At 38.7% G+C, this 13,754-nt stretch overlaps 1 protein-coding gene across 1 annotated transcript in view; it reads right to left on the bottom strand.

Annotated features, from left to right (window-relative positions):
• The window catches only part of CFTR (CF transmembrane conductance regulator), an 88,389-nt gene that overhangs the window by 43,452 nt on the left and 31,183 nt on the right, over positions 1-13,754 (bottom strand). Inside the window, exons 11-12 of the mRNA XM_063155325.1 lie at positions 11,225-11,416; positions 96-190 (exon numbers count right to left, since the gene is read on the bottom strand). Coding sequence (XP_063011395.1) covers positions 96-190; positions 11,225-11,416 — 287 coding nt within the window. The remainder of the gene's footprint in view (positions 1-95; positions 191-11,224; positions 11,417-13,754) is intronic.

The following is a 13,754-nucleotide window of genomic DNA, read 5'->3' as shown; positions in this document are numbered from 1 at the left end:
TTTAGCAGGACATAGTCCACGTGTATTTAAATGCTTAGTCATAATACATTCCATATCTGTGAAACAGTACACTGCTTGAAGAGCAAAATACTCACCTTGCCAGTGAGATCCGTGCTCGTTGACCTCCACTCAGAATGATTCCACCTTCACCGAGCAGAGTATAATCTTTTTCTGGGAACTTGGAAATATCCTGTTAACAATTTTTTTTTAAGAATCAGTATTTTCAATATCCAAGAAACTCAAGCTGCAGATTTGATGGGAACATAGTGTACAATTGTCTACAGACCTACAGACAGGTTGGACAGCAGTTGTAAAAAAAACAAAAATCCCACAGAAGTTTTTTTATGTCATTTGTTTATGTAATCAGAAATGATGATAAGAGAAAACATATCATTCTATTCCAGAAAGCAGTCACAAGCTGCAAGATCTCAAGAACCAATATTTGTCTGAATAGTTAATCTCCATAAAAGCAAGGAATGTACCTTCACACAATGTCAGTCCAAGACATAACTGCTCAAGGGTTCTCTCAAGTAATGACAAATGCACTTGCTGCTGAAGTTAGGGAAAGCAAAAAGCAAACTCTGTTTCTGAGCTCTTCAAAGCCCAGAGAAATATATACTTCAGGCAGGTTCATTAAAAAAGGTTTGACAAGCATTCCTAGCCAGGAATGCTCATGGTTTGCAAAAGGTTTGGAACCAAGTTCCACTGCTTGAGCTGTAAGTTATTTAGAACTCATTACTAAGTTAAAAATGAATCTTTAGCCAGGGATAAAAGCAGAAAATACCATTTCACTCTCATATGAGACACAGAAAGGAGAAAAGGAGACTCGTGTCCCACTGGCAGGCAGAAATTTTCTTGAGAGCAGTATTTAGCACTGAAATTGATGATCCATGTAAACCACAGAAATTCATGGAAGTGGAGACAAGGAGAATGGCTCATGTGCCTGAAGGTTTTCTAGTTTTTCTACTTTTAGAGTTGCTCTAACAAAAAATATTAATTCTGCCTTCAAGCCTTACCTGACCTACATCTGTGAGCCAATGCAGTGACAGCACTACCACTGTGGTGGGTGTGCTTTCAGCAGACTGTTCCCCAAAACACAGGCGGGATGAGCTTCTGTGCCTGGTGGCACCCAGGGGATACAATCTCAGGGCAGTTTGCCATGCAGTGAGTGGGGATCCCTGACTGTGCCAGGAGCTCCCTGCCCAGCAGCACCATCCTGCCTGTGCACACCTTCCTGCTCCCAAGGCAGGGATCCCCTGCAGCCAAGGAAGCTGACTGAGGCACCCAGTGCCAGACAAAATCAGCTCCACCGTTCTCATGCACCTTTCATTTTCCTTTCAGTGCAGCTTCTTAGGGGAAAAAAGGTGCATGATCTCTCAGAACCTGAGCTTCTGAGAGGGATCTTTAGGCTGTGATCTGGAAGGGGTATCCTGGTTTGGGGTCTCATCCTACAGGCAGCCAAGGGGCAGGCAGGAACTCAGCTGTCTGCATGTCTCTGCACCCACAGAAACCCTACAGCTTCCACACTGGAGGGCACATGAAGCACTATCAGGGCAATACTGTCTGGGATTCTAAGATGACCTGCTCTCTGTAAGCTCGTTTTTCATACAAAGACACATACAATCCAATTTTGATGGCACCTGCTGTGATTTTGATGGTTTATCACTCTCTGTTGGGCAACCTATTGCCGTTCCAGGCCTTTGAGGTTTTGCAAAATAAATAAATAAATAAATAAATTCATTAATTAAAATCCTTCCAAAAAATGTTTCCTTCTTCCTCCCCTGCAAATTTCCCTGACCTCAGGAACAGAGTGAACAATGCTGTTCAGACTTGGAACAGTGACAGATGAAGGGACCAGCCACTCAAGGGCTCGAAATTGACTGCCTGCTGTGTCAGGAAATGGGAGATTCTTACAACTCTTTAATTTGATAATAGCATTTACTTCCTGACTAAGAGGATTCTGACCTTAAAATCAAGATGCTCTTATGTATGGAAAATCTATTGCAGGTGATTTTTAAATTATTCTCACACTAACTAGTTCTTTCCTTCTCATAAATGGAGTCACAAAAGCAAATCCCTGGTATTAAAATATCAGCTCAAGTATTTGCAGAAAGAGGACTAATGTGAAAAACAGTGCCAGCAACAGTTTTAGAGAAAAATTTTCTAACTGTGATAAAATCACCTTCCTATAAGTCTTGAAGTATTTTGAGAGAACATGTGAAATTCTGGCATAAAAAGTTTTTTGGCATTTCTTTGAGACAACCCAGTCAGATCACTTGTGGTCTCATTATGTATGCAGGAGTCATGTTGACCATCTGTAAATTTGGCCTTAACAGAGGGGTTTGCATGATTAAATATCCAGATCTCCAAGCTGATTTAAGCTGTTTCCCATTTCTACCAGTACTGCAGCCTGTAATGGTGCTGGTACCCTTGCTGTTTCCCAATTCTACTCCTTCCCAAAAAACCCAGGTGTAGAACTGGGCCCAGCACGTCTTCTCCTGCAAACAGGGTAAAATTCCAGCTCTACTGAAATTCATTCCAGGGTTCCCATTGCTTTAAAGGTTGTAGGATTTCATCAGATATATTTCTTTGCAGGTGTGTCAACATGGAATTTTAATCAGACTTTTAATGAGTTCCCCTTCTGCTCTCCTCTGCCCTTCACCTCAAAATAATATATGGCATGGAGCAGACAAAGAACTTTTCAGGCTGTAATTATCCTAATTAAAAAATGTTTAGTAATTTCTTTCAAAGGCGTAAACAAAGCAATGAAGTCCAATAGACACACAATGCTATTTGTTGGAACACTCATGACCTATTGTAAAAAAGTACATAGGGCTGGTCCCAACACATCCTTGCTGTCATTTTGTGCAGGAAGTGAAATCAAGCCAGGGACAAACCTAATGTAATGATGCTGAACGGCACAAGACTCAGCATATTAATGAAATATGAGCCAGCCACTGGATTTTCCTTAACATAGCTATTTCTAAATGCTTAAATTGAGAAACAGGTTGGTAACAGTTCATATATGAAAAACCCTACAGTTCCCACAGACATTGATTACTTTAGTGGATGCTTCCTAATATCAGGAGCTAAAAAGTTGCACACCCAAGGAGAAGGCATCCTTTTTAATAGCTATTTGCTTTTTTTGCAGTGAAACTGCCATCCTCTGCCTCAGCAGCAAAGGGATGGCCCTCATAATATCTTTGGGCTTAGTAAGGAAGAATACAGCCAGGATAGGTTCAGGGTGAACAGGAAATATGATCTTGTTATTAAAAAAGGAAACCTCTGAATGGACTTCACATTCCAAGTCTTTTCTGTAGAGGTTAATTGTTATCAGAATCATTTGATAAATCATTAGCAACAATGAAGATAATAAAGCATGACAGAAAACAGTCTCTAAGAACCAAGAGTTGCTTAATATGTCCAAAGTTACTCAAACTATTCAAGCAGTTCTAATGATAGAACCTAAGTATTTTACTTATGTGACTTCTTTTTCTTCCTTAAATTTGTCCTTAATTGTGTGGAGTTTGACCATCTCTCTTCTGCCTGCTCTCATAAAAGAAAAAACAATCATGAAACTGATGGAACAGAGTAGCAGTCTTGAGTCTCTGCATTTCATCTTGGTTCTATTTCAGTTCTCTATTTACCTTCTGTTTTTATTATAGTCACCTCTACAGTAATCTTTATCCCCTTCCTTTTCTTTATTAACATTAACATTTCCTATGCTTTTTTTTCACAGTTCCCAGAAAATCTCCCTCTTCTTATTGCTACTGAAGTTCTTCTTTTTTCATCATCATCATCTTTTGAACTTTTAAAGTTTTGAAATCAAGACTTGTGTTTCAGACTCATACCTACTACAGAAAACTTCTAGGAATTTTTAAAATATGAAGAATTTTCAATAATTTCTTGTATCTTGGCTTTTAGATAACCAGCCTGAACATACCTGAATCCTCATTTTCCTGGGAATAAGCCAGAAAACCAGATTTATTGAAGTATTTCAAATAAGATTTTTAAAATATTTAATTTTATTAAGGTAACTCTTTTCTCTCCCCATGATTTTGTAAGCCAAAGCTTTTATTACACTTTAGCTGAACCATTTATGAAGGATTTGTGATCCAAAAGCATAAGCTTTGATTTTGCAGCAGTTTGTGACCTCAAACAGAGTGTCAGGCTCACCCAAAACTCAGAGAAATGCTGGCAAAACTTGCTTTCTCCATGGCAAAATATTTCTGTGGAACAGATTTTTGAAATGTGAAGTAGTCGGTGCACTGCATGTGGGTGGGTTAAATGCAGGGTAAGAGAATTAAACATGATTCCAGAAAAGACACACAAGATAGGGCAACATCCAAGGTGACCAGTCCAGAGCCCTGTACCTAAAACAAAGAAAGGGATGGGGAGACCTATGTTTACTAGTGTTTTCAACTAAATTATATCAAAAGAGAACATTGCAGGGAGGGTTCTGTTATACATATTTATCTGATCACTGATAAACTTCATTAAGTCAGTGCATTTGGGAGTTTGTCTCTAATCAAGGTGTTCCCCTGCTTTAAAGAAACTGTGCTAGCCTCTTGACTTCCAGTTCACCCAGAAAACTCACTGTCTGCAGCTTCACAGCTGCTGTGCCCATGATTTTGGGCCAGATAAGAATATCAGTTGGAGGAGTCTGTGTAGGCCAGTGGATCACACCAGTGAGGGATGGAAAAAGCAAAGGCTGCCAGTTTTGGGGGCCTCATGTCTGGGGTGCAGGGCTGGTAGTGGGAGTTTTGACGTGGTGCTGATAACACCCAGGTTGTGGGATCAGCGCCCTGATGGCCTCAGGAGTTGGCTTGATGGTCATTGTGGGTCCCTTCCAGTTCAGGATATTCTCTGAATCTGTGATATATTATGTGGACTTTCTGCCTGAAAAAGGCATTTATACTCTTTAGCTGTTTGTATTAGGATGTGATAAACTTCACCTTGACATGCCAGTGGCTCTCCCCAGCTGTGAAGACAGGTTAAGTGACTTGTTCTCACACAATTTACACCATAGACATGTACCTGATTAGATAACCAAGCTGCCATTTAATATCCTCTTGTAGAGAATTACATACCACAAAGCACTCTGTTCCACAGCTGAACCCTTTATTGTTCCTCTCTTCCACACAATTTGTAATCTGCCCACTTCCCTTGTGAAAACAAGGCTCGAAATCAGGGCACAGAGTATTTCACTCGCTAACAGAACTTCTCAACACCTACTGGTTTAGTCATGTGACCAAAACCAAAAACACCCAAAATACCAAAACATGACCTAACCAACCAAACAAAAACCAATCCAAAATCAGCACAGATAAAAAGAGCTGGAGCAGTACATGGGATGCAAGGATGTGTTTCTGTTTTGGAGCATTCTTAGCACTGCAGTGAACTTCTCCCTCCAGGGTGGATTCCATCCTTTGCAAGGAGATGTTGAATTCACGGGAACACAAACCTGGGCTTGGCCTATTGAGTGTCTCTTTCTATAGTTAATCTCTCCACAATCTAGTTATTAGATGAAAATTAATCTCCTGCACTCCCAGTAAACCTAGCTCAAAACCCTACAGAATCTGACCACAAACTTCTTTCACACTATTATATAATTTAATTTCACATGGAAACACTTCCTCTATTTGCATGCCATGTTAAACATTACATTCATGAGCAGCTGGTGTCTCTCAAATCAGAGCATGTGTTTACTTAGAGAGTGGTAATCTCTCAAAGGTAGCTTGCCATTATGTGTTTATGGACTCTTAAGTAACTATTGAAGGATCACATGAATTAACAAGGTGGAAAAATATCTATCTTACATAACAAGAAGGTAAAACTGAAAGTTGTGGAAGTATGACTTCAAAACTCATGAACTACTGGACCCACTCAAATGTGATAGGATGCCTGTTAATTTTTAAACACTAATAACTGTAATAGGCTTGCTTCTGTAGTCTTGACTGGAGGAATGCCTTCTCTTAGGATGAGTTTGTTCAATGTTAAAGCATTTAAACGTGAAAATTCCCGTTTCAACTATCCAGAGGTTTTACCTTCTTAACTTTTCAAGTTATTACTTAATTTACCACTTACTGTGATAAAATCAAACAAAAATCCCATACCCTGCACATACTGGACTATTAATGCTGGTTTTTCAATCTAAATATCACATTCTTTTCCTATATTTTGTAACATGAATAAAAAGTATTTTGCAAACCCACATACCAACTACAAATTAAATCCTACAAATTACAATTTATATTCATATTATCCCTACCATTACATTAATACAACCTCCAATTAATACAGTCTTCCTTAGGGAAGTCACATTTTTATAATTACTTCAAATTTAGTGGCAAGTTTCCACAGACATAAAAACTCTGGAAGTTCACATCTCTCAGTGGAAGAATTTCCATCTCTCTGGAAGTTCACATCTCTCAAGTATACTTTTACAGTATACTTGATCCTTACCTTCATGTGTTTAGCAAAAGTTCAGTCTCTCTTGCTACAACTTTTATTATGAATGTGATGAAAGGTACTTGAAAAAAAGGTTAAACCACTTTGTCAAAAGTGCTGCTGAGGCAGCACCAATTCATTTCATCTTACTTTTTGAGTTCCTTTAAACCTGGCTGTGGGGACTGCCTTTAGAAAATGTGCTCAGAATCCATACTAATTACATCTTGCCTACTCTATTATAGCATTCCAATATAAGACTTCAGAGGTAATAGATATGAGGCAACACCTGCAAACTCAGAAGTACTCTTATTAAAACAATTCATTTCAAAAAAGCTCCTAAATAAAGAACAAATTGTAAGGACTACTGATCCGTGCTGGAATGGTTTAACCTGGGAGGTTAAAACCTTCACCTTCTTATTTGCTTACTGGGACCTTAATTTCAGAGAGCCTATTAAATTAGGCATGCACCCTGCTTTCCTGCTTGCTAAAATAATCACTGTTTCTCAAGAAAAAGGAAAAGAGAGCAAGAAGGTAGTAGAGAAGGAACAGGTAGCCATTTTCCTATGCATCTTGAAAACTTTTTACTGAGGTGTTTTGCAGAGTGGGTTGTGTAATTTAAATGCATTGGCATTCCCTTGAGTTCAGCATCACACAAAAATCTGGGCAATGTCTACACACAACTTACAACTCATTACAGTCACATTCAGTGTATGCCAGGTGTTCAAAAAGAAATGTTTGCTAGTAAGGCTGTTTCTTTTGGCTATCAAGAACACTAATGAAACTCTTAATTACAGTCCCTTTATCTCAACTCCAAAGCATTCATTTTTGTTCTTTCACCTTTTACTGCTTTCCTCTTAACCTCTTCCCATTTACAAACTGCAGTAATGAGAACACTGTAAACATGATTTTAACTCTTCTGATGCCTTGATTACTCTTAAAGGAAAAATTTAATCAGGAAATGTAATTGTAATCAAGTTCTTAATAATTTTACACATATAAAACAGGCTACACTGCCATAAAAATACACATTAAAAAAAGTTTAAAAAGCATCCTAGGCATAATTTCACTGATTCACAGAGATGCAGTTGAGAACCCTTCTCATGATTCTTCAGTATTATGTACTGTACAGTGACATCCTGAAATGATGAGGAGCAGTGGTTCTTAGATCTGACAAACTTCCCTCTCTGAGCCTTCAACACGTGACTGTATTCCACTATGGATCATTTCAGCAGCTCAGATCTCGTGCACTCAGGCTGGTTTGCACTGTGGTGTTCCTTGCCCTTGCTCTCCCCATGTGCCAGAGAGCACCACAGAGAAGAGCAGTGAGGACCGGGGACCACGAATGAAACCTGTGACACTGCCCTGCTGTCACATGTGTCATCCAGTGGGGCCACACTCCCAGGAGCACCACTAAAACCCATCCTTCCCACACGAGGACTCACAAAACTGTACCCACTGCAGGAGCATTGCCTGCCCATCAGTCACACAGCCGTGTCAGGGCACTGGGTGGGACAACAGCCACGCTGTGCACCAGGAAAAAGGGTGCTTGAGAGACATGGACACACTTGTAATTAAGCTTGTGATCTCAGGCACAGACTGACATCCTAGTGCGTTGTGCCCTGCACAAACACACTTTGTCAAACTTGGCATAGCAATATCTGAGGTGTGCACATCTCCAATACAGCATAACAATTTTCTTCTTAATCTTCATCTATCTTCTGTTTCACAGTACATCACAAACAGGTATAATGGCACAACTGGGGGGTAGGTGAATTGCATCAAGACAAAAAGATGAAGAAGCTGAAGAAGCTTAACTCTCTGAAGCTTAACTCTTAAGAGAGTTAAGGAAGTACAAATGTGGCTATCTGAACTACTTGGACAAAAAAATGCCCCATTTCAGTGCTCTAAATTCCTATAAACTTATGTAAGCTTAGAAAAGAAATAGAAAATCCTTTTGTTGCTCGGAGTTTCCCTGCTTTTTAGTAATATTTTTTGTGATTAATCAAAATTGCCTGGAGAATAAATCATCTTTTTAACCTTCCTTTTGATGGTTCCATACACAAATAGAACAAAATGCAAAGCTGTGAGAACATCGTTTAGAGCAACATAAAACATTCTTCCCTTCCAGACAAACCTACCAAAGCAAACCTGCTGTTTAGATATTGGCTAGCATAAACCACATTTGCCATTCTCTACAACTTTACAGAATCTAATATATGACACATTCTAACTTCCGAATAAAGATCTGATTTCCCATACAGGGAAAATTCTATTCTTGGACACCTAAAAAGCTCTGGGAAATATTTACTTGCACTTTCCATCTTTCATAGTTGCTTAGAGATAAATTTACTTTGTGTACTTAGCAACTCTAAAGAGTCTCTAAGTGATACCTCCTTAGTAAATTAACTACATACCAAATCAAAAAAGTCAGGCAGGAGAATGTAGCACTGAATTTTGTGAAAATTCTCATGCACTCCAAATTATATAAGTTACACTTCTCTAATACCATTTCCATATCTCTATAGACCTAAAACAAAGTGGAGACTCCTTGTGTGACATCACCTGGCTTCAGCATCCTGTCCTGCAGCAGACAAGAACAGACTGTGTGTGGCAAGAACAGGCTTCCCTGTGTGCCTGGGAGCCTCAAACCCACATAAATGGATTTTGATGTGACCCACAAGAGTGACCTGCAGTATTTCATTGGCACTAATAAAGAAGGAGGGGAAAAGACATCAAATTTATGAGCTGGACTAGATCTTCAGCTTGCTTTCTCTATAGGTTGATGGTGGAAATGGCTAAGTTAAAAGGGCACCTCACAGGTATATTACTTTCTACCCTACTAACACACCTATTTGCCCACTGGGTCAAAGAAGATGTCTTTGTATTCCAAAAGCATTTTGGTGAGGATAGAGCTTGGAAATAAATGTGACTTAGCCATTGTAAAGAGCTGTATATTAACTGATTTGCAGCATATGCACAGTAAGGAAATAAACCCTCTTTTATCACTAATCCTTGGTTTCTTGAGGACTCCACATAAGAACTGGACTCAGCAGGCCTGTTTTCAGGTGGAATATATAACTATCTAGGAAGGTTTCAGAGAAAGGGGCTGAGTGAATTCAGTTAGGCAAAACTCCCCTGGTTTTTCCTTTCTGAAGAATGAGAACAAACACCCGCACACGAACTCCAATGCAAAGCACTAATATAATAAATTCCTAAAAGGTCACACTTGGGAATAAACAGGGAATTAATATTTGAAACCCATGCTTCAATCTGCCATACTGAGTCTTGTTTGGTAACTAATACATGAAAGTTAACAAGACAAGAAAGCATAATAATAGCAATAAGGCAATGCATTTGGCTTCCTTCCAGACTGTTCTGCCTTCTCTTCAGTGCAGCCCAGTTTATTTAGTCCAGGAGGAAAAAAATGCATAAGGATCAGACCTATCTCAAATAATAAGCCCTGCTAGGAGGTGAAGCATGTCACTCTGCACAGAGCTGCACCAGCACAGATCAGAGCTGGCTTGATTGAGCCTGCCTGGAGAGAAAAGGGGCTGCAGCCTGCTGAGACACTGAGCCATGCCCCGAGCACGGGGACCCCAAGAGTGCCACCAGCGCTGAGACACCAGCAGCCACCTGCTGCTCCAGGAAGGGCCTGCCTTGGGAAGCCTCCTGCAGCAAGGGCAGGTCTGAACTGCTGAAGCCAGCTGTTTCTTGGAGCTTTGGCATTAACTATAACTTTCACAACTGAGGTTAAGGACAGCTCTGCAGAAAGCTTGACACAGAAGTTATTAATTCTCCTGTCTTCAGGAGCTTCCCAAGAGATTGCCAACAAACCAAATCAAAAATCCAAACATAACCTGAAATGGCCAGAAACACACAGGGAAATATTACTTTATTGCTTTAATGAGCTAAAATGCAGTAGTAACCTTATTTTTAAACAGACTGGCTATAGTTTCTTGCTTGACTGGTGCTAAGGAAAAATATATTTCACTGTGTGGCCAAAAGAAAAATCCTGTTCAGCACAGTTAAATATTTACTGTTTTTATTTGCATATTACAAACAAAATCTTAAGCCATAGCAGATTTTGTAAAGATCTCAAATGCTGGGTCCTTTTGTATCTTGCCATGTGTAAAATATATTTTGCTATACTACTCTCTGTCAACATCAAACACGTATAAGGACATTTTAATGTGACTCTACTCATTGTGGGCTACATGTCACATAGGGATCAATCCTGCAATTATTTCCAGTCTAAAAACTTTTAGTGTATACATAGAAAAAATCCCAAATTCAGTCAAGATTTTCTACTAAATAATTCAGATTTCTACCACAACATTCCAGTTATCCTTGCAGCCATTTTTGAAATGCAAAAGAAAGGAGTAAAACAGATTCATTTCCAAAACTGTAAGGAAAACTTCTTTATGTGGAAGAAATATGACAAGAAAATTTAGGAATAACATTTTTGTACATAATTCCTTCAGCATCAGTATGTTTACTCAGGTTTTTAACTAGCAAGAAAGGCTGAGAAGGCAGACACAATAAAATATCTGAGCCAGCTTACCCAGCTTCTGTTGTGTAAACTGCCAGAACTGTCAGTGTATCTCCCAGGCAGCTGGCAACAAGGTGACTTGCAATTCCACAAAATTGGGAGGTCAAACTGAGTTCCTTAAATATCAGAAATTTCTCACTTGCTTTAAGCCCCCTTGCCATACCTTTTCTTTGGGGTTTTTCACTTGGGTTGGGTCACAGGTCTTAAAAGCCCTAGATGACTAACCTCCTCTAGTTGGCAGGCTTTGATGACACTCCTGTACCGGTATTCATCATAGGATACACCAAAAATTATGTTCTCCTTTATTGTTCCAGGCATGATCCATGAGACTTGAGGTGAAAAGGATATCCTTCCACTGTGCTTAATCTTACCCTGTGAAGGCTCCAATTCTCCCATTATCAACATCAGAAGAGAAGTCTGAAAAAAACATGAACACTTGATTAATACATCAGAGATCTGTACAACAAAAAGAAATGTTGCACATAGTGAGAGTCACTCTGCTAAGTCACTTAAATGGCTTTTGTCTCATCAAGAGTGTCCCTGTAAGTGACATTTAGGGCAAACTGCAATTAGTGGAGATTTTCTTGATATGTCTGATTCTGAAAGACCTCTAATATAAGAGAAACTTAATTTTTAAAATGATAAAAATTGTGTAAGATATCTTGTAAAAAAGGCATGCTGCTGCAAAAGTATGTCATTTTAATGAAGCTATCAATAACCTCACAAGGTAAAAATCTATCTGTGAATCATATACAGATATAGAGAATTCTATTTGATTTTCACACTATCAGTGACTATTTTGTTTGCTCTTTGTACAACATAATTAGTGTTTATAATTTTGCTAGCGCTTAAAAGTATTTTATCTGTATTGCCTTGAAAAATGCAATTTCTCTGTGTAAGTATATACAATTGCTTAGTATGGTCTGAATTTTCCTCTGTAACTGTTAACTCATTTACGTGAATGCATGACCTAAGTATATTTACTATTTCCCTTCATAAAAGAATTGATTGCAATTTCAGTACTGACATGTTATAATTCCAAAGTTAATCAGTAGCTTGTAGTAACCTTGTCACACATCATTGGCTACTAGATCAAAGAATAGAATTGAGAAATACACGGAAAAATTTGTTACAGAGCCATTGCAGTGGTGTTCTTACCACTGATAAACAGTCAGCAAAGTTGGGACGTAACAGCCAAAGATCTAAAAAATCTGTCTGAGTCACAGATTCCTGCTGTCAAGCCCAGAGATCCTTTTGTAAGTTATACAATATAGTGGGGAGTCTCATGAGATTCCTTCCCTTGTACCAGAATGTGACTTTTCCAAAATGCTGAGTAAGAAGTTCCCAACCTTGCAAAGGACAGCTGTTTGGTGTGTTTTGTACACTGGATGTTAAACCACTGCATCTTGTGCCATATAACACAAACAAAAAAACAAAACAAAACTGAAACAAACTCTATCTAATACTGAAGCAATATTAAACAGCTGATGTCAGGCTTCATATCTGTTACAGATTAAGTAGTTAATATAGATAAAATTGTGCAGTCTGTTTCATGGGCCTGACAATTGAGTTACAGCCTCAAGCACCATGAAGGAATACTCACGTTAAGAATGTGTAAAGGAAGGGCAGCATTCTTTGGGGGGTGATGGGTGGGAGGTGAACCTTATTTTTTGACTTTTATAATGTTAACTTTTTGAGTTAATATTATAAGGCTTTTGTTTTTATTGCTTTGGAAAGTGCAAATATTTTGTAAGCATGTACTCACATAGACTGTTCAGTGTAATCTGAATTTTCCTCAATTTCCTATGTAGCAGATGAAAGGAGATATAGATACGTCCTTCAACATTTTCTAGTTCACATTTCTACATTACAATTGCCAGCGTTAGCAATAACAATAAACTATTCTGCTAATTCAAATGTATCACACTAAAATGCCCCTTAACACATCATCTTGTGGACAATCTCATGCTCTGAGTCCCTTGCTGTCTCTTGTGGGGATCATTAATGAAAAATAAGAAGCCTTGATCATACTGAAATTGATGGGTCCTTTGTCATTGACTCCAACAGACTAAAGATTTTACCCCATGCAAGTAAAAGAAATTTTCACCTATAATTTATTAAACAGGAGAAGCATAATGAACATTTGTTTTAACTTTCTCATTTCCTCAAAAAACGCAGTGAAGATGAAAGACTCATCAAGACTCATCTAATTACTAGCTGTTCAAAGAGAATAAGAGTATCACAGTTCAACTCATTTTATATTAATGATGTTAATTGGATGTGTCATCTGCAAACTAAATGCATTGATAACATTTTGGGCTAGTAAAATGATGAATAATCTAAACCACAGTTTTTCACAGGACACCAGCAGTTTCAGCAGCATCTCCCCAGGCTTTCACGTGGGTCTCAGGAAGCCCAAGTGAGGCACTCTAGGGACCAGAGCTGTCATCAGGGACACCACAAGTCCAGGGCACACACACCTGGCTGTAGTCCTGTCAGCACTGTCAGGTTACAAACCATCTTGAGTTCAGTTTTTTCCTTAAAATATTAAAAAGGCAGGGAAAAAAATCCTTTCTAGCACACTAAGCCATCAGTATATCTATTCTATATTTTTCATTTTTTTAAAGGCCAGGAGATTCTCACCATGAGCCTTAACTTTAGGTTTCAGTTTGCATTACTCCCGTAAAATTTCCTTTTACTTCCAATGGGGAAAACATTTTTTCATTAAATTGCTATTTCCTTATAATTCTGTAAC

This window comes from Melospiza melodia, chromosome 4 (assembly GCF_035770615.1).
Source record: "Melospiza melodia melodia isolate bMelMel2 chromosome 4, bMelMel2.pri, whole genome shotgun sequence".
In the NCBI taxonomy this organism is placed as follows: domain Eukaryota; kingdom Metazoa; phylum Chordata; class Aves; order Passeriformes; family Passerellidae; genus Melospiza; species Melospiza melodia.
Note: the sequence above shows the minus strand (reverse complement) of the source record. Positions and strands in the feature narration are given on the sequence as shown.